At 29.2% G+C, this 22,944-nt stretch overlaps 1 protein-coding gene and 1 long non-coding RNA gene across 2 annotated transcripts; both read right to left on the reverse strand.

Moving 5' to 3' along the window:
• Positions 1 to 3,046: 3,046 nt before the first annotated feature.
• Positions 3,047 to 4,802, reverse strand: LOC145582746 (uncharacterized). Its single transcript, XR_014099930.1, has 3 exons — positions 4,697 to 4,802; positions 4,219 to 4,347; positions 3,047 to 3,758 (listed from the first exon to the last, which is right to left on the reverse strand). It is a non-coding gene; the product is annotated as an uncharacterized LOC145582746 (long non-coding RNA).
• Positions 4,803 to 7,068: 2,266 nt separating this feature from the next.
• On the reverse strand, positions 7,069 to 9,981 carry LOC145582745 (glyceraldehyde-3-phosphate dehydrogenase, cytosolic-like). Its single transcript, XM_081639754.1, has 12 exons — positions 9,860 to 9,981; positions 9,711 to 9,740; positions 9,267 to 9,367; positions 9,054 to 9,169; positions 8,794 to 8,893; positions 8,431 to 8,577; positions 8,268 to 8,328; positions 7,962 to 8,059; positions 7,699 to 7,841; positions 7,513 to 7,596; positions 7,301 to 7,390; positions 7,069 to 7,205 (listed from the first exon to the last, which is right to left on the reverse strand). Exons 1-12 carry the CDS (start codon positions 9,861 to 9,863, stop codon positions 7,157 to 7,159), a joined length of 1,023 nt encoding a protein of 340 aa, XP_081495880.1. The 5' UTR covers positions 9,864 to 9,981; the 3' UTR covers positions 7,069 to 7,156.
• Positions 9,982 to 22,944: the final 12,963 nt, after the last annotated feature.

Here is a 22,944-nt window from a genome sequence, read left to right on the forward strand (position 1 = left end):
TATTACCGGGATCTAGATTTATTATGTTGTGATTATATAGTGAACTCTAGCGCATCATCAATCAACATAAATAAAATCTAACATGCATAATCTACTAATGCAATAAAACATGACATAGTATGGCCCCTTAGTCCTAAGAAAACTAGAAATAAAAAGCTCCCACTTGAATCATCATGGATCTCCATCCACCTTGCTCCTTTGGGTCTTCACTTCATGGGCTTCTTTGGACTAACACTATTTTAAATAACGAATTTATTTACTTTAAATAAAAGTTACAAAAAATACTTAACGGTATGCAGACCGTATTTAGATTACAAAAATACAAACGATGCGCAGATCGTATTTTAGAATCTATGGGCCATACTAGTCTATATATAGCAACATAATATCATATATTATAAAAGTGCCATATAATAAATCACTCAACATGCTTGTCTAAACTACAACATCGAATGTTCATAATTAAGGCAACGCATTTCCTAAAATATCATATATTTTAAATCATAATTAGATAATATCATATATTATTCATGACCAATCATAAAATATCATATTTTTTAATTCTACCGCCTCCTCTTCTTTATTCTCTCTCTTAATAATACCGCTTCTCTTCTTCCATTGAAATTCATTTGTTTGTTTTGTAAATTTATTTCTAAAATTTACACCATTGATCCTCCTTATGCTTCCTTAATCCCCTCGTGCCAAGGAATTGCCGCAGATGACTTCGAAAACGAAAATGACATCGTTGACGAAATTGACATCGTAAGTTCTATTACTTGGAGATTCTGTAAGTTCCTCAAATTTGCTACTACTTGGACATATCTACTATTTGTTTAAATATCTATTTGATTTCGATTTATAGGCTTTAACAAATTAATTTATGTTTCTAATTTTTATTAGATGGATGCATAATTGGTATCCTGTTGATTCATTTAAAAAGACAAAAAATTGGTGTCCTTGTTGAATCTTAATATAACTTATGATTACGAGCAATACACAAATTCATTCTAGTATACTCAATTTTGATTTGAGATTTAATTGTAATTTAATTGATTTGTATTTTATTTTAGGGATGATATTATTTTTTGTTAGATCTGTGCGGCTTTCATTATATTATTGGGGGATTTAGTTTTTTTGTTAGGTGATTCTAGATTTAAAAATTAATATGCATATGAAATTTTGCTACTCGTATATTATACAATCGTTCAGAAAATTTTCAACGATGGAGAAATTTTATAATTTCAAAATTACCAATCAAATCTGTTTGCATGTATAGTTAAATAAACCTTGAAATTTAACATTATATTATATATTTTATTATAAAAACATATTTTGTGTTTCAATGATTTTTTATTACGATGTATTTTTAAAGAGAACCCAGAGCTATTATTTCATAAGTTTGGAACTTTATATATCATTCCATGACTATAGTAGAAGGGTTATGGGGAGGTGTTGTCTCTCACAAATCAATGGAAATTTAGATAGTGTGAATGAGGTAATTATCAAAAGCACCCCTTTCTAGATATTCTTCTAGTTTAACAAGTGCAGAAATACAAGACTTAAGGATTAATGGCGAAGCCTAGTCACTATGTACGATATGATATAGAATCCCTCAAATTCGATTTCGAGTAATACAGTGAGTTGTTCAGTCAAAGTTGACTAAATTAAATCATTTATTTTTAGAGGGGAAACCACAAGGCTATGTATTATTGAAACTTTTGAAAGCTAAATAAAATTCAAAGATACAAATTCCTCAATAAACACAAGGTTATGTAAAGAAATATATTTACTTGCAATTAGATAGTCTTTGGACCATATGATGGAGGAGATAGTAGATATAAAAATAGTGCCTTTCATGGGATTAAATCAGGACAGTAACACAAAAAGTAAAGCAAAATATATCTTCAAACCTCTTTATCCAAATACATTAGACTATAATACATTTGTGAGACATAATAACCGTGGGCCAAAGAACACTCATCTACAAAGTTGCTTCGTTTGACTCCCCTATAAACCCGACTAAAAGAAACTATATTAAAATTACTACAATAACACCAACATAAGACCCCTTTAACGACTTATCCTTGATCATTTTAATGGTTTTCAAGCAATTACTCTGATCTACTTTACTCTCCACCACCACGGAAGTAGCATTGTAAATTGTATCGCATTGACATTTACAACCTAAAAGACAATTTATTTCACCTTTGCTATGCTAGCGCTCCTTGCATTTCTTACCTGACAACTGGTAGCCCACAAATCTTACAACGTAACCACACTTCGGCCAACACCATTATTACCCTAAATTGCAGCATTAATATCAACATCCTGGTTCCCTGTGTAATCTTGTGGAACATCCTAGTTCCTAGCAAGTTTTTCCAAGATTTTGACATATATAGGAATACAACTCTAGTATGCATCATAATTATTCGACACTAAAGCAACCATTAGGCTCATAGTAGCTGTTAGAACACTTAAATTGAGTTTCCAAAATTTCATCATCACTATTACTACCACAACTACAGATAATACGAAAAGACCCAAAAACGAAATATACACGAGAAAAAAAAAGGATGCAGTGCATTAATACTACTACAACAACTATTTTCTCTCTCTTATACTATAGAAGGAACTAAACTATTTATTAGTTGGTTTTTACAGTATATAATAACAATACTATATAATTAAAAACACCAAAGGCCACCATTGCACCAAATAACTCATCAAATATTAGAAACTATACAAAAATGGACAGACAATTGCTTTTCCTCTTTCTGAAATTAGTCACATGCATTCTATCAAAGTTCCATTAAGATATATAGTTCTCTTACATGTAAGAAACACAAAGTTTAGATCTATGACTTCTACATTTCTTATTCTAAAAAAAAATTAAAATTCAGCTGGTCTTAAAAGATCGAGTTGGATTTCATGTATATTGCCAACTACCATATCCCTGAACCGAACAATAATCATTTTCAATGTATGTCTTCACACCTTGAAAGCAGAGAAATAAATAACAAACTTAATATCTTGTAAAAACCTAGAGTTATTGTAAATTCAACATTGTATTTATTAAATTGGTTTATGGAAATGTCATGATTGCCAAGCAAACAAATCTAAGAGGTAAACACTATAATTTACATTGCCGTGCAATAAAAAGTCTTAAAGAAGCAGGGGTTACTTTAGTTATGATCAGGTCAATTGGATTTTTCTGGCACATATATTCACTTGAACTATCAGCCTATAAGAAACTTTAGCAGCAAATGAACTCTAGGCATAGATAATATAACTTCCCACTTGTTACCCAGAGCCAACAAATATTGATTTTTATTCTTCCTCATACTATGACTCTAATACTCCTTCAGCCCATATTTGGTCTAGAAGGTGAGATTAAAGACTCATTACCAGCAAGGGCAGCCCACAAAAAGATGTCAGCAATTGACACATCATGGCCAACCAATAAGGTATTAGTAGTCTATAAGTAGGTATCCAGATAGTTGCAGCCTGCTTCAAACTAAGATCCATCCTTCTCAAGAATAGGTAGATACTCCAATAATTGATCAATCTGTACAGAAAAGCATACAACATCAGAACCACAGTTTAGGTTAAAGCATCTGAGCTGTTAAGACCAAATTGTATAGAGAATATAAGGAAAAAAAAACTTTCCAGTTTAATATAAATCTTTTGCATATAGAGTCAGTTTATCCGCAACTCTGCCAATATATCGTAGAAGGGCCAAGGTTCCACGGAGTTTTGACCTATGAGACCAAAAGACAGATATGAACAAGGCTTTAGTAGTCTGATATATAAAGTTTTCGTCAATGATAAATTTGTAACATGGCTGTGAGGCATGTCTTGGCAGAAGAACCCATGTTTGATATTAATTCCAATAACCCATAGAAAAAGTCACATACCAAATTCAAGTATAAGCAATGGGCATGTATAGGGTAAGCTAAAAGATAGATGCCACGATTCCCTCCCCCCAATGGCTTTTAGTTTGGTTGGATACATAGAGAAAAACATGAAACTATACTAATCCTTCCAATTAAAAATAAGTTCAATTAAACTCGGCATACATTCTGTTTTAGCAAAATCACATAACTAAACATGAAATCTAATTAGTTTTAATATATATGTAGATCAAGTTACTCTGCCGCACTTCAAAATGGTTAAGGGAAACATCTTAAAACAATAGATCAAATTCAATACCAAACTCACATTAACCAAGTTTTCTTATGAAGAGCACGAGAATATATTTATTCAGCAAAAGAACGGGTTTTAGTCTATGATGATAGCCCAAATTCCACTTGCTTACCCACAACACCACCGGGGGAGAAGCCTGCTTAGCTGGGGGAAAAAAAAAAGCAAGACTACTATAATCAATTCGTCTCAATTCAATTGATAGACTAAATAAGGGTTGTGAAATTCTATCAATCGATTATTCAATCTAACCAAAGGAGAGAAATTGTGAAGAATGAAAGCAGAAAATATGAAATTTAAAGTGCGATTATCAGCATAATTAAACGCCAATTTAGAGATACATGCTTTGATTCAGCATAATCTATCAATTGATTCAGATGCATGCATTTCAATTTTTTTCGCTACTCAAATTGATGAAACAAAAACATAGACGAGAAGCTTACTAATAAATCCAGATTGTGAAAGTGATACTCAATAATTTTTTTACAAAAATTACCTCACGTTATAAACTGATTTAATGGAAGAGAAATAGTTATGTACGCACTTCAATGGAGAACTCATAGGTGGCCTCAATAGAGCACAGACGTTGAGGAGGGGAGAAAGAAAAAGAAAGGGGCGTTTAAAGAAAAAGAAGATTAAAATAACTCTAGGCATATTAATGGAGGATAAAAATGTAAATAAACTTTTTGAAGGGCAAAATTGGAGTCACACTATTTATAAGAATAACTTTATACTTTTTATAAGGTAGGGATATATATATATATATGGGCGTACTGGGTAATCAAAAACATGATTAAAGAATTTAATTTTTGAGACTTTAACTCAAAATTAGGCTTGATAAAAAAGAAGGTGGAAGGACTAAAATTAAAGAGAGAGAGAAAAGAAAAAGGTTGAATTGAAGAGAGCAGATGAATATGAAGATGAAGTGTTTATTAAAAGAGTTAACAAAAATAATGTTATTAAAAAATTTAAAAATGTAAGATGACATGTGACACATTGGGTTGGAAAAGAAGATTGAGAAGTGTAATAGAATGGAGATATGTGTTTTTTATAGGTTTGAGTTTTTAAATACTAAGCATAGATATGATTTCATCTCTATCATATTGTTGTTGTTTTTCCTTAGAGCATGAGCAATGATGGGTAACTCACAAGTTACAACCATTACAAGTCACCTTATTTATTTCTCTCTCTTCCAAATCATTTCCCACCTCACTTTCCACTATTTACTATTATGAGTCACCTTATTTTTTAATCTACAACGGTAAGGTTACTCACCACTCTCTCTCCTAATCATATTTTGCTTTGTAAGTGACACTTGTCATCTTTTAATTGGATAATAGCAAAATCAAAAAAAAAAAAATGAACAATAAAAGATTTTCCAAAGAAAAAAGAAAGTTAAAAGATTCACTTTCGGTTGTAACTATTTAGATGCAAGATTTTCTTTTTTTTTTTGGAAAAAAGATGCAAGATTTTCTAAATGATTGTCTATTTTTTTAGTCAATAACTTGTTGTGGGCACACCGCGCGCGTCCCCCCAATTTGACAAAACTAAATTGAGGAAAATGCATATGATGATTACTTAGCACATTTCAAAGTGTACAACGCTTAAAAGATTAACGCATTATGAGTAACATTACTAAATACGGAGTAACCATCTTTATTTGATGCTAGACTGACATTGACGAGGCAAAGTCAATCATAAGTTTTGCTCTCTCGTCGACACATTGTCGTTTCTCATCGATGCTAGTGTGTGAGTGTCAATGTAACACCCCGACCCCAAACAAATTAGGGAGGGGCCAACAACTGTCCCCACAAACCAACACAAGTCCTTCCGACGCATTTTGTCCTTACTCATGCGCATTTCGGGGAAACTTCCCAAGAGTTCACCCATCCCAAGACTACTCCCAGCCAAGCACGCTTAACTATGGGGTGTCTTTGCATATTATCTTCCTAAAAGGAAGATGCATCTTGATGGTATGAGTAGTATATCAAACTCCTTTAAAGCAATCATGAGGGGTATTGCAGTCAGTGCAGACGATAGAGGTAAATTTTACATTTGTTTCACGTACATGCAAGAATTGGATTTTTTATATCTAGCTAAAATAAACCTAATTTAGAGAGCCTCAAGGGCTGGTGATGAAAATCGATTCCAAGATCTCTTAGAATCAGGAGGGGAGCTTTAATCACTTGAGCTATCCTTCACTCAATATATTAGTATACTTAACCGTACCTAATAGTAAATTATACCATTGTATTTGGAGTCTTAAGGGTCTAAACTGATTTACTAAGCCGAACTGAACTGATTAGAGCTGAATTGAATTGTTTATGAGAGAAAGAAATTAGGAACTGATTAGAGCCGAACTGAACTAAACTGAAATTAAGCTGAATAGAACAGACCCTAAGTTTCAACCTTCTATATATTTAGGCTTGTCTGTCTCAAAATTTGATGTGTACACTCTTTCTATTCTTAACCCTAAGTTATAACGAAGTTATCATTGTGAGTCATCGCGAGAAGAAAGAAGATTATTAAGAGTTATGGTGTGAATAATTTTTTTCAAACCAAATTAAAAATGAAGTACTATATTTTGAATCTTAAAAAAGGTATGGATAGCCCTTAAATCATCTTCCAGAAGTAACATAACTATGTAAGTTGCCTCATATGCTTCATATATATAACAGTGCCAAAATCACAACCGAATATAAATTGAACAAAAACTGAAAGACACTAATAAGCAAAAGTGCAATTGCAATTTATATATATCAAACTAAGTTCATAAGCTTCCATCAAAACATATGTAAGATATATGTGAACTAGCATTCCATCCATCTCCTATGGAAATAGGGCAAAAGCCTCGAGATTATTCTGCATTTCACTCCAAAACTCGAACAAACATCAACGCAAAAACAAAACAGTTCCAGTCCATTTACTTATGATAAAGCTAAGCCAGAAAAGGAGATCAAGCTTGGACAGAAGCCATGTACACGATCAAGTCGACCACTCTAGAGCTGCAAGATATAATAAGCACAAATTTTAGTGTAAGTTTCAGTCATAAATAAAGAAAATCAACCACTTTTGTAATGACCAATGAGCCTTGAATTACCTGTATCCCCATTCATTGTCATACCAAGAAACTAACTTAACAAAGTTCTTGTTCAAAGCAATACCAGCTTTTGCATCAAAGATGCTAGACCTACATTTACAAATTAAACAATCCGTAACAAAGTTAAATAATCAATAATCAAACAATGTGTTACAGCTGAGAGATAACTTGAAACTACAAGTTTGTCAAAGAAATGTTGAGGTATAAATTACCTGCTATCACCTACAAAATCCGTGGATACAACATCATCTTCGGTGTAGCCCAAGATACCTTTGAGGTTGCCCTCGGATGCCTCCCTGTTAATTTAAGGTAAGAACATGAACATATTCAGTCAAGCATCAACACAAGCAGAAATAATATATTCAACCAATTAAAACCTCTAATCTGTTTTTACTCACTTGATAGCAGCTTTTATTTCATCATAAGAAGCATCCTTTTCGAGCCTGACAGTGAGATCAACAACCGAAACATCAACAGTTGGAACACGGAATGACATTCCTGTTAGTTTGCCATTCAATGACGGAAGCACCTTGCCCACAGCCTGTTATAGTCAATGTTCATTAGGAATCTAAACTACGAAACAAGCTAAGGGTATCTAACAATCCTGATAATTTGTAATTAGCTTTTATTAACTCAATTGATCAGAAGAGTAATGTACTACCTTAGCAGCTCCAGTGCTGCTAGGAATGATGTTGAAGGAAGCCGCTCTTCCACCCCTCCAATCTTTAGCAGATGGCCCATCAACCGTTTTCTGTGTAGCTAAATACATTCACACAAAAATAACAAGAAAACAATGATTTTAAAAAAATCTGTTACAATGATCAAAGCTAGAGTAGCAAATGAGAACAAGTGAACAACACTACTAGACAAAATGTCGAAAACTTGAGATTTTCGACATTTTGCCCTGTGTTAATAGCCTAACTAGCTAAGTTAAGAGACATATTCACAGGAAAATTTTAATGTTTACCAGTGATGGAATGGACAGTAGTCATAAGTCCCTCTACAATGCCAAATCTGTCATTGATAACCTGTATTTTTTGAACAAACTCGATATTATTTACCAAAGAAACAGCATATTATGACAGGGGACTCAATCAAATTATAAGCTTCAGAACTGTTAGTGATCAAACCTTGGCTAAGGGAGCAAGGCAGTTAGTAGTGCAGCTAGCATTCGAAACAATGTCGATTTCGGGTGTGTATTCCTTCTCATTGACACCAACAACAAACATTGGTGCATCTTTGCTTGGAGCAGAGATTACCACTTTCTTAGCTCCACCCTTAATTCATAACATTTACATCAGATCAAAAACCATATATTAATACTATAATGAGCATATTTGAATTAAGAAAAAAATGTCAACCCCATTTGATTTTAGTTTGCTTTACAAATCACCATATTATATACATCCTCTACCACCAAAATTACAACAACAAAACAAAAAACAAATACTAATATAAAATTTAAAATGTATAAGGTGGGATAAATTATATACCTTCAAATGTGCAGCAGCTTTTTCTTTATCAGTGAAAACTCCAGTTGACTCAACAACATATTCAGCTCCTGTTTCACCCCAAGGGATCTCTTCTGGGTTCCTATAATCAAATTTATTAACCCCAACAAAATTATTTGTAATTTCTAAAAATTCCACACAAAAAAATTCGTACTTTGCTTAAATAATCATGTTCTTAGTCTTATCGTGAGACCGTCTGGTACAAGAATTTGCATAAATAAAACGGGTCACAGAAAAGTTACCGAGAGGCAAAAACAGTGACAGATTTTTCACCAAAAAGAAGGGTATTTGAATCCTGAACCTTCAATTCATGGTGCTTCCATTGTCCATGTACAGAGTCATACTTGAACATGTATGTCTGAACCAAAAATCACATCAAATTCAATAAATAAAGTGTTCAAAATTTGATTATATTAAGAAAAATTTTGACTGTAAAATTTGATGAGAAAAATTACCATGTAATCAGTGGAAATGAAAGGATCATTAATAGCAACAAGCTCAACATCATCTCTTTGAAGAACAATTCTGGCAACCAATCTACCAATTCTTCCAAATCCTATCATATAAAATTCCCCAAAAAAGTTGAACATATTCAACCCATGATAATTATCAAACAACTACTTCGTCAACGTTGTCACGTTACAACTTTTCAATGCATGATGTGAGTAATAATTTGGAAAGAAAAGAATATATCAACAATATCATTAACCAATAACTTCCATCGATTTAGTGTCACGTTACTATTTCAATGTACATTGTAACTATTAATTTGGGATAGAGAGAGTAGATCATAATCAATAACTGAATAGCAACCATTAATTTAGTTGTCACGTAACTAATTCAATACAGACTTCAAAATAAAGAGTGTAAATCATTAATCAATAACCATACATACTTACCATTAATTCCAATCTTGATCTTGTTTGACCCTGTTACAAAATCAACATCATAAAAATATAATCATTTTAAAATAAGAACAAGAAACAAAATGAAAAGAATACAAAAATGTAATCAAAATTGACTCAAATGAAAAAATTTAAAGAATTACCCATGATTTCAAATGACAAATGGGATGAATATTGAATAGAAGAAAAAGATTTTTTTTTAAGAGAAGGGGTTTATTTTTTTTTAAGATAATGCGATGAATTATGTTTTTCAAAGGGTGTTATTTATAACATTGAGATTTAACAGCGGTTTTGAGAAGCTGCTGATTTGGACGATACCAAGAGCCAAAAAAGGTGTATTTCTTGAAAAAAAAAAAAAAAGAAAATGTCTTTCTTGGACCAAAAGACACTTTTTTAATTCTAGAACTTTATTGCGTTAATTAATTAATTATATTTGAAAAAAGTGACTAAAGTACATTATAAACCATTAACTCAACCAGGTCAATTTACGACCAGTGTTCTGATGAGCCAAATGTTTTATAAAATTACCACCTTGGGAGAATATGCCAAAAGCCCAAAAGGTTGAAAGACTGATACTATTGGCTAATTATTTATATGCAGGGTTGCATATAATCAATAAATACATTTTCTAGAATAGTGTAAATATAGCAAATCATATAAAAAACATGCGTAGATTAATTAGTGTAATAGGGTGTGTTCAATACTCCAATATACTTTATTTTCAATAATTTGAACTTATTTAAACTTATTAAAATATATTTTAGTTGTAATTTGAACTTGAGAAACCCTTATCTAAGATCTACATGTGTTAGCCGGCGTTATATTGAACATAATAACCCTGATTATAACATAGTGTGTTAGTGACCTTTATTAATTATATTGACCAGTATAATAAAACTTTCATTACACAATACCGAAGTACATATTATCTCTTACAATTTTATTATAAGATAACACATTTACAATGACTTATACAATAAGTTTTATTTTAACATAGTGACCTTTAAATAATACTGTATATACCTTTATTTAAATTACCCTAATATTAGTGATGCATAATACATTAATGTGAACCAGGTCTATTTAAAGTTGTGGTTTTGTCATAAATTCTTAACTTTGTGTTATTTTAGAAAAAGTATTTAATGTTTATATATACGTATTCTCATAGTCTCATGAATAATAATTGACCCCCCCTCTAATATTTACTTATTTGCCTTCGTTGATGTAAATTGTTTTTTTTTTTTTGGTTTTTTAAATCCTTACCTTTTAAGTTTGAGAAATTGAGATAATCCTTATGAATAGAATTTGGACAATTATATATACTCTCATTAATGATGATTGCCTTTTTTAACTCTTAAAATTAGTATGCGGACATTATTACCCCTAAAAATATCCGTTTACATATTTTCTTTAATATTGTCAATGATTGAAAAACTCCTTAGACATGACTAGGACTAGCTATGGCACACGTGTTAGGCACCTTAGTAATACCTACTTCATTCATTTTTTGGTCTTTATGGTTACTAGGGGTATGCAATGTGGGGTTGATGCGTCCTAAAGGAGGAGCATCAACCATAGGCCAGGGGAGGTGGGTTGAGTGATATAGGCCGCAAGTTGTGGCCATGGCTTTGGGTTTAGAGGAATCAGTAATAGAAGTCAGTTGGTTCATATGTTAATAACAGGTTAAAATCCTGTATAATGCACGGTTGTTAAATATTTTTTACAATAATATTACAAAATACTACATAGTACCTAAAATAAATAAAAGATATTCAGAAATATTTCATTTGATTATATATGAAATATGAATATATGATTGTCAAAGTGGAAAGAAAATATCATAAGGTATAAATAGTTTACTTAAAAATTTTGCAAAAAAAAAAAAAAAAAAAAAAAAGAAAGAAAATAGATAAGTGAAAAAGGCGGGAAAATTTTTCACAAGGTAATGACAAGTGTCGTAAAATAATTTGCTTTTAGTATAGGTTAATAGATAGATAGATTGCATATTTATCAAGTTTATTTTGTTAGGAATTTTAGGCAAGTTAAGTCTTTTGTATTGTATATATATATTGTCGTAAATATCAATGCAAGGCCAAGTCGGCCGTTTTCTCCAATTATTCTTGAGTTTAACAATGAACACTTAGAAAATCATAATCTATCTGATTTGAGAAAAGAGTTTAGGTTCCGAAATGGAAAAATCTTCTCATCAAACGTGACATGCCTATATGCAATGGTTTTGTGACCTTGTATTTAACTAGGTATTTAGGTAACCTAAAATCACACACAAGTCAATGAGGAGTCATCGCACGCACATAAGTTTAGACACTAAAGACGTACTCAAAGATGATCCTATGAAGGAAGTTTGCCGAAGATGAGTGCTTTGGTGGGCAAGATGTAAGAAGTTATCGTTATGAGTATGTGCTTTGTATCATAATGTATGTCAAAAATTTACTGATTTTTGATCCATTTCATTTTTTGGGTGTATACCCTTGTATCTTAGACCAAGATCTAATGAGTACCTCAAACAATATATTCGCGTAATACGTTTTGTAATATAGAAAAAATGAAACGAACACTTCAATTATACATGAAGTTTGTAATATAGAGACCTTAATCTCAATCAAGATTTTGATACAAACTTGTGACCCTAAAAAAATTCATTATTCCCTATTATTTTTAGCTAGTCTTATGCCAACATCTTAACAATCTTCACAATGAAGTATGAAAAAACACCTAAGGTGTCGAAATTCTTGAGGTGCAAAAAAGGTGATCAGATAACCACTATATATATGTGTAAAAACACTAGTATTAATTCATCGCTGAGTATACTTCTTACCATTGAATTTAAAGGGAAAATGATAGTTCAAAGATCATAAGGAAAGATGTCAAAATTTAGGAGCTCATCATCAATAGGGAACGCAAAGTCATCCATAATGGGTGAGTATGTGACCAAGTTGGGGTCTGAAACAACCACTTCATTGATGTTAGTTTGCGAGGCATTTGCGGTGAGTCCAATGTGGGCATTGGTAGCTCGGGTCGGGTACGATGCCGGCGCCGGATGATGGTTAGTCTCCAAGGCTATTGGTGATCCAAAAGTAGGGCCATTGCTCAACATGCAGTCCTTACTAATAAGATCAAGTTGTGAGTGGGTTGAGGTGAATGAGAAGTAATTAGTAGATGTTTGTTCATAATTTTCTGGCTCTATTTAAGGGCTCTTTCTGGGCTTAGGCCCACATAAATTTAAGAGAGAGAGATAACAAGATAGTTGGATGTTGGCCAACTGCTAAAGAGCAAAGTCATGTAAGCAAATGTTAACTGTGATTAATCCCACAAATCAACCACTAACCAAAAAGCATAGTTATGCAAACTCTAATGTCCCCCACGAGAAACATAAGTACTAATAAAAGTTAAAATGAGAAATCCAAGACTCCAAGTTGTAATTTTTTAATAGAAAAAATATATTAAAAACAAACCCTAGATACCTTTTCCATTTGTACTATCTCTTTTAAGGAATTAAAGTTGATTTGGGTGCTCTCTAATTCTATGACTCAAATCCAAGAACGTTCAGTACTATCACTACTATGACTTCTAATCTTCTATAGTTTTATGAGGTTATCAACTTTTTTTTTTTTTTTTTTTTTTAAAGTAAGATGTTTCTCCTGTATTCTTCTTGATCATGTAGAATTACATGTGAGTAAATTTCACTTATGTAAGATCTTATTATAATCGTAAAAATGAGTATATATTTACATATTTTTTTATATGTTGTATATGGAAAAAATGACAAGGTTATAACTTAGGTTGTTGCAACTTAAAAAATTAATTTTTTTTTTGAAAGAAAGAAACTTAAAAAAATTAATTATATATGCTAGAATTCTTATTTTTAATAATCAATACTAATATATAAATATATATATATATATTATAAATATATATATATATTATAAATATATATATATATATTTATATATTAGTATTATTTATATATTTATATTTTATAAATATATATATATATAAATATATTTTATAAATATATATAAATATATAAATATATATATATACTAATATATATATATATATATATATTTATAATTAATTATAAATAAATAAATAAATAAATATATATATATCAAAATCATGCATACTACTTTTTATATTTTTTTCAATTGTAGTGCATCTCATATTCTCATTTCATGCGCGTGTGTTTGTGCGAATTTTCAATCGCATATATCTTTAATTATCAATAAGTAAAAATTATAAAAACTTATATAATAAAAGTATAATAAATTAAGACAAATCTAAAAAGAGCTCGCATAATTATATTTTAACTTTAGTGTATACTCAGTATATAATTATAGGGAGAGATACCTAGTCCACAATCAACAGTCATTTCATTGTCTTTAATTAGCTAGATAAGTAGAGTACTTCTTAGTTATGAACTTATGACTAATGCTACTCCATATTATTGTTATGCTGTTTCAAAAGAGGAAACTTTGGACTTTAACAAAGTCCCACCCAAAATTTATGAAAAATGGCATCGTTACGTTGTTTCAAATCTTGTTCTTTTTTATTATCCATTATCACTAACGTAACGATTAATATTTGGGTATTGTATGTGTTTATACTTTATACACTAACCCAATGTCGAATATATATATATATATATATATATATATATATATATATATATATATATATATATATATATATATATATATATATATATATATTTCCTCCATTTTATTTTATTTTTTATAATGTAACATAAAGGGCATTTTTGCAACAATGCTTGAAATAATAATCTTCATTGTTCTACCTTTTCTATTACGTACTCCACATCTCTCTTCATTTGTCTTATATACTTCCTTTTTCTCTTTAACATTTTTGTTTCTGAATAGTATGTCTATGATAAATATTTTTAATTATATTAAATCAATTATAGATACTAGGTATATGAATAATGTTCTTTAAGATAATTGAGAAGTTGGCATTAGATTAAATAATTAATTTTCCTCAAATAAAAAAAAAAATTAATAGTGTCCTATTGGTTTCAAAAAAAAAAAATTAAAATAATAATAATAGTGTCCTACCATCTTTAAATACTATTACCTTAATTTTGTATAGGACTTCTGTAATTTTGTTCCTCAGTTGCTTCTTCAATACAAATATTATTACACATTAGTATTTTCAAACATATATATATATATATAGGGCAAGCGAGCTAATGCATATTATTAATCAAGTGACAAAATGTCTGAAAGTACATAAGGAGCAACCATTTCAGGACAAATGGTTTACCCAAATTTGTTCGACACCAAAAGGCATTAGCTTAGTAGGGTGATGGGCTATATGATTCCCATCCCTTTCATATATATGTTTTCAAACATATATACGAAGTATATAATTAAATAGTTTATGACATTGTACACGCATTGTGTGCGCTTCTTATTATATATATCATTTACTTAGCTATTTTTCTCTTTTTATATTTAATTACAGTACAATTTTCTGACAGTATAATTTTCTGTTGTTATTTACCAAAACAAAAGAAAAAAAAGTGTCGATAAAATAAAATGGAGGATTTGCAATATACCTATTACAAATTTACAACTAAGCGGTTTTCATAGATAAAATTAAGAAGGTATATATGTATAATCTTTAATTTCTAACCTTGGAAATTTAGCTCCATGAATTTCTTTCTGCCCGTATTTTCTCCAACTATACCCATCGTCAAGAACTCCCTCTAAGCCTTTCACTTCTTCATTGCCAACTTGCACGGTTTTTGTCCACCTAGCTTGGCAACGGCCTTGTTTGGCAATTGGCTGTTGGCTGCTGGCTGTTTAACTTGGCTTGTTTGACTGGCTGTTAGTATTGGCTGTTTGTAGTGGCTGTTTGACTATTTATTGTATGTAAACATGTTTGGTAAAATCAGCTGTTAGATATTGGCTGTAACTATGCAAAACAACCTTAAAGGACATTATTATGTATTCTTATACATTTATTATCAGTATTATTAATTATTAATTACTAATACAAAATATTAACTACTAATTTATAATTACTTATTATTAATTATAAACTACTAGTTATTAAGTACTAATTACTAATTATTAAGCACTTAATATTAATTACATATTACTAACAATTGTTAATTACTAGTTATTAATAATTAAGTACTAATAATTACTAATTACGGAGTACTAACTATTAATTTTTAAGTACTTATAACTACTAATTTACTAATTATTAAATAATAATTATTAATTATTAATTACTAATAATAGATTATTAATTACTAATTATAAATTATTAATTACTAATTTTTTATTACTAATTACTAATTATAAATTATTAATTAATAAGTATTGATTATGAATTACTAATTATAAATTATTAACTATTGATTATTGATTATTAATTACTATTTATAAATTATTAATTACTAATTATTAATTACTGATTACTTATTATTAATTACTAATTACTAATTATTAATTATTAATAATTAATTATTAATTACTGATTATTAATTATTAATTATAGATTAATAATTATTAATTACTGATTATTAATTATCAATTATCAATTACTAATTACAAATTAATAATTAATTATTAATTAATTACCAATTATTAATTACTAATTATTGGTTGATAATTATTAATTATTAATTATTAATTACTAATTATTGATTGATTATTATTAATTATTAATTATTAATTATTAATTATTAATTATTAATTATTAATTATTAATTATTAATTATTAATTATTAATTATTAATTATTAATTATTAATTATTAATTATTAATTATTAATTATTAATTATTAATTATTAATTATTAATTATTAATTATTAATTATTAATTATTAATTATTAATTATTAATTATTAATTATTAATTATTAATTATTAATTATTAATTATTAATTATTAATTATTAATTATTAATTATTAATTATTAATTATTAATTATTAATTATTAATTATTAATTATTAATTATTAATTATTAATTATTAATTATTAATTATTAATTATTAATTATTAATTATTAATTATTAATTATTAATTATTAATTATTAATTAAGGATAAAAAGTAATTTGTTTAATGAAAAGCCAAAAGCCAAAACCAAAAAGCTAGTAACACTAGTTTTTTGTTTTTGGCGGAAAAGCCGGCTTTTTCACCTAGCTGAAAAGCCATTTACCAAACAAGTATTTTGGCTGTTTGACCAAAAGAAAAAGCCAAAAGCCAAAAGCCAACCAAAAAGCCAACTAAAAGCCAATTACCAAACAAGGCCAACGTCGATTTCCTGCATTAACACTTTACCTTAATATACATACTACGGAGTACAAAGTAGATCTTTAATTTATCAATACACATAATTATATATTACGAAGTAATAAAATACATAAATTTCACAGAATAACGAACAATTACCTTTTCTTAGACTTGGAAGGAGAGGTATCATTATTGTAATAATGTACACTTTTCGGGCTACTAAAGTTCAAAGAATGAGGGGATTCAGAAGAACAAGTGTGATCATGATTAGGATAAGGAATGACATTAGAGGGATTTTGTGGGATTTGGATACTAAGCATCTTGACAATTGTAATGGTTTTATCAAATGATGATAACATTTGTTCAAGTAACGATTTATTAAGGGCTACTTGATTATCATCACTTGAAGAAGATGATGGTAAGCATGGATTTGTTGGGTTCAAAATTTGGTTTCGCAATTGCTTTGCGAATTCCATTCCTTGAAGTAGCTCATTCATCAAGTGAGTTTTTCTATCATCAACACAACCCTTCATTTTCTCCATCTCAAATAAATCAAATCACCACGTACGTACGTATGTACTCTTAGTTTTCGTAAACTTGAAAACTAATTCTTGTATAATGTAGTAAAAAATAAATTTTTGGTAAGGCAAAGTTTGGAAAGAATGACAAATTTATAGTACAGAAAACGGGTTGTTAACACTAGGATTTGATGAAGTGCACAAGGAAATGCACATGAACTTTCGAAGAAAACCTTTAAAAAAAACTAGAAGAAGAAAATATTGGAAGAAATGAGTTTCCTTTTTTTTTTTTTTTTTTTTTTTTGGAAGAAATGAGTTTTGATGAGAGGGAGAGAAAAAATGGTGTAGGGGGAGCTAAGGAGAGACAGGGGAAGGAGGTTTTTGACTAAGAAATAGTGTGGTTATATTATTGACTTTTCATTTAATTATTAATAATAATAAGTATGGAAAAATATAGATTAATTAAGTATGAATTAATATATATTAGAATGATTGCTATACTTTATATTCATGACAACGTTGGAGATCGAATTGTTTAGTATTATTGGTGCTCCCATGTTGTTTAATAAAGCCTAATCATGTCTTAATAAGCATATAGTTCCTTGCCAACCTTTATTTGTCTAACTTAATAAGGTAAAAACATATATGATATAAGAATAATAAACAAATATGAAAGGGTTGTTTTACATTATAATATGGTCAAGGAACATAAGAATTATGGACTAATGCGTGTCTGCGTATTTAGGTATGAGGTCATCAACATTTGTAATTTATATTAATTTCCTTTATTGAAATTAAATACAGTAACTTAATTTCTTAGACCTTATGTTGGAATCCTCCATTTCTAAAAACAAATACTCCGTAGTATACAGATGGCCACTGGTCATGTCATACTAGTGTGACTAGTGTTCAATTGATGAGCCAAAAAATAGTTGTGTTGTATTAGGTTTATGGAAAATTTTCAAAAATAATGCTCATGCATACATTGTAGTGTCGTCCAATTTTTTGGCTTAAAGTGATGGACATTTATAGAGACATCATAATTAAATTAATAATAGAGTAACAGTGGAATAATTACAAAAATTAGTTTTAGTGCTCGTATAATATATACCACTACTAGAAATCGTCACAGCATTGTCCCATGCTTACGTTTGGGTCCATAACCTTTTATTTCGTCATGAGGGTATAACATTTCGAGTGCATCTATATGTATAGGGCCTATATATTTGGCATGCACATAGGAGGGTAATCTGGTATTCGGTGGTGCATGTTTACTCTCTTAATGGTATAATGGTACATTTTTGTGTACTATTATGCATGTATAATGTACCATCAGAGTATAAGTTGTTTGAATAATATTTTTTGTGTACTATTATACATGTAGTGATAATTTTTGCCATCATATTTTCCACCCTCAAGTTCCCATTATTTACGAAAATGTCATCCTATTTGCATACCTAATACATAGGGTCTATGCGCCAAGAGTTTTCCCTAACATCTCATGACTCGTATATTTTACTTCGTATTACTTTGTACTTCAATTATTTATTTATTTTTAATAAATGATTTCATTCCCCTTGATTTATAATTTCATATGTATACACTTTTCATTTGGTTTTTTTGTTTAATGAAATCAAATATTCTCAAAAAAAAATTACACAGAAAATCATAGTCATATGGAATTTTGTTTGAAAAATCTCAATATGTTATACTCAATACTCATATATTACTCCCTACGTCCCATTATTTCGTGTCTGTATTCTTTTTTGGGTGCCCCAAAATATTGTGCATATTCTAAAAATAGCACATAATTATTATTTACTTTTTTATTATTCCCATACAAATACACATATACGAAAAAAATCATTACTTAATTTTTATCTTTTTCATACAATATTCTCTACTTTTTATTATTGTCATACAATATTATCTACTTTTTATTTTTCCAATAGAATATTTCCCTACTCCCACCATGTTCCTTAATTACCGTGTTTTTTGAGATATAGGCACGAAATAATGGGACGAAGGGAATATACTTCCTCTATCCCTTAATGATAGTCCCTTTTGGTAAAATTTCACAGAAATTAAGAAACTTAAATAAGAAGTAAAAGTACATTGAAAAGTAAATTTACATGGGGTATGCAAAAAGTATGAAAATGCAAAATTTACATGAGAAAGCTAAATTTGCACAAATATTGTTACAAATTGGAAGGAACTTTTTTGGTAAAAAATTAAAATTAATGGTTGTTGGAAAAAGCAAATCAGGTGAACATTTTGGGACTAAAATTTCGCCAAAAAGGTACTATTATTAAGAGACAGATGGAGTATAACGGATCGGAGTTACTTGAAAAACTATATAGAGCACTATTATTGTTCTATAACTATACAAGTAGAATAATTGATACTCCCTTCGTCTCTTTATTAGATTCCTATTTCTAGCATTTATTTCTCACATAATAAAGAGAAGTGGGAATCTAATTAAGGGATAGAGGGAGTATAATTTAAAAAATTTCACTATTCATCTACGAAGTATTAACATGACTATCATGACATAGAAAATCATAAACCAAGTTTTGGTAGTTCCCTCTAGGTTTTCTCCTTGGTAGGGTTTTTTGGTTTTCTCTAGGGTTTCCCTTGGGAGGGTTTTTCTAGCCTCCATTGCTAGATTTTTTCTTCTTTTTTTGAAGGTTTTCCTTCACTCTTCTCCTTTTTTCTCTTTCTCTTTCATCTATTTTCTTCTGATCTCAATTGTAAATTTTTGTATGGGCTTCCACTGCTATTTTTACCAGCGGTAAGCCCAAAAATTTTTTTAATTGGTTTCAATAAATCATCTTTATGATGGTGTTTATTCAATTAGGCTTATTTTCTTTGTTTGTTCATGTGCTAAAGATTGAATATTTAGGGTTTAATTTCATCGTCTCCGAAAGTATCTACAAGACCATATGAGTTTTTTCACCTAAACATGCAACTATTCATTCGTGGATCTCAAGCCAAATTAGTGCTAACTCACAAATTGTATTGTTTTGGATGAAGTTTTTTTTATTAAGGTGATCATTGATCAAATCTGCGATGTAACTAGTTATAAGGTGATTTGTACTTGTGTTGGAATTTTGGATTTCCTAGGAATTGTTTGTAAGTGTCGTTTGACTATTTTTTATCAATGAAATCTTTTTTCTTCTCGTCTAAAAAAAAAATTAAAAAAAAAATAACTATCATGTAAGTGATGTGTGGAAAACTATCATGTACAACGCTTTTGAATAGTTATTAATACAAGTTTCAAAATACGTGGTTATTAAATTTTATATAAATTTTATTAATGTTAAGTATGTATTACCTTCATTCTTTTTAAATGGAATACATCACTTGCTACTTTAGAGTTTTTTTTTTTTTTTTTTTTTTTTTTTTTTTTTTTTTTTTTAATGTATCACTTCTATATTTAATAACTTAATATTATATTTTAATAAAAAAATTAATATGATATTTCTCTTTGTTAAATTACCCCACCCAGAATCATTTCTTTTTCTTTCATGGTTCACACTCTCTCACACTATAGTTTTCATGGTGCACATTTTACTTTTAGATAAAAAAAAAATAATCATCAATTTAGTTACAACAAATTATAGTTTCGGAGCAAATAAACCCTGTTTAAACTTCATATAGATACAAGTGATGCATTTTAATATTTTATGTTTTATTTAATAAAAGAAGGTATATGTGTTAAAATACAAAATATGAAGTAAATAATACTTTAATATAATAGTAGCCTGACTAGCCTCAGCTCCAAAAAACAGGGGAAAAAAAGAGTATAATTCTTAAATAATCAAAAATGATCTTTATACCCTTTGTTTGCACGCACACAATTACACAAAGTAACCATACATGAAAAGAATGTTTGTTAGAGTACATGGAGTAACACGTGAGCTTACATTTGAATTTTTTGTGTGGAACAATGAAAGGTAAAACTGTAAAGGTGTACTGTATAAACAAAATTTAAAAAGGATAAAAATACTTGAATTTAAAATTGTTAAGAGAAAATTTTGCTCAAACAATATCCACTTGGCCACTATGCTCTTTTATTTATTTATTATTTTTTTTTTATCGTTTTAACCAAATGTTCACAGCTATTGTCAAATAAAAATACTACTCTTAATAATAATTAAAACAAAATCTACTACACACAATCTATTACTTCGTACAACTTTACGAGAAATTAAGAAATGTTAATAGATTCTGTTTAAGAAAATAAAAATTGATACAAAGATAAAAAGTTCCCTCTACAAATATTATAATGGTGTCCCATAAATCATACTACGGAGCACCTGTTCTCTTCAGCTTAATTTCAATTCAGTTTAGTTAAGCTTCAATCACTTTAGTTCAGTTCAGTTCCTAATTTCATTTTCTTATAAACAACTCATTTCAACTATATTCATTTCAGTTCAGTTCAGTTCAGTAAATTAGAACAGGTTCGAAATATCATGCACCTAACATTTTTTGTTACTTAATAATAAATTAATTGAAAATGATAATAATACTAATAATCAACGAGCAAAAAAATTTTAAGTGTGGTATGTTCTTCTAAACTGAACCTATTATTAAACCTGATCATTAACGCATGTGTTGACACTTAATTTGACCTAACAGCCCTAATTAGTCTTAGAATTGATAATTACTCCGATCCATACATAATTGATAGCAAACCAACGCTAATCTATTGATTTAATTCAGCTGATTAATTAATCACGTTATATGACGATGAGTATATAGGGTTTCAGAAAGCACTCATTACCATAGCTTGGCGGCCACTTGAGTGCATTATATTTGGCATGTGTTTGGACTTTCTAAATGTGTTGAAGCACTAATCCAGTACTAATACATACCAAGTACCATGTATATTGATACTTAAATTAGCTTAATCCACGTTACTTTTTTTTTTTTTTTTTTTTTTTTTTTTTTTGTGTGTGTGTGTGTGTGTGTGTGTTTAGAGAGCCACAAGGGCGGGGGTGACAATCAGTCCCAAGATTTCCTGGAATCGGAAGAGAAGCTCTAACCACTTGAACTATTCCTCACTCTCATCCACGTTACCTTCTGAATTTATAAAATACTTGAATTGATTCAATTTCATTGTTTTTATGTATTACTTCATTCGTATGGAGTTCTTTTATTATTATTATCATTATTATTATTATTATTATTAATTATTATTATTATTATTATTATTTTATCAATTACGGATTGTAATACTTTCTTTGTCCCACTAGTGAGTTGCATTCTATTTTGAACATCCCATAATGTTGTGTATAAATAAAAAATAATGCAATACTTTTCTTACTATTTAAATCTTGTTACAGTAGAAAACAACTGCTTCTTTGGGTGAATTGCTTGCACCTATACTGCTATAGTACGTAAATTTTTAATTGATCTTGATGCCCG

This window comes from Chenopodium album, chromosome 15 (assembly GCF_948465745.1).
Source record: "Chenopodium album chromosome 15, dcCheAlbu1.1, whole genome shotgun sequence".
Classification (NCBI taxonomy): Eukaryota; Viridiplantae; Streptophyta; class Magnoliopsida; order Caryophyllales; family Amaranthaceae; genus Chenopodium; species Chenopodium album.

Bases quoted from the DNA above. Each gene is read 5' to 3' on its own strand.
- LOC145582745 (XM_081639754.1), bottom strand. The intron at 9,170-9,266 runs GTAATTTTTCTC...TTTTTGGTTCAG, and splicing joins TCATTTCCACTGATTACATG to ACATACATGTTCAAGTATGA. The intron at 8,060-8,267 runs GTAAACATTAAA...GAATGTATTTAG, and splicing joins TACTGTCCATTCCATCACTG to CTACACAGAAAACGGTTGAT.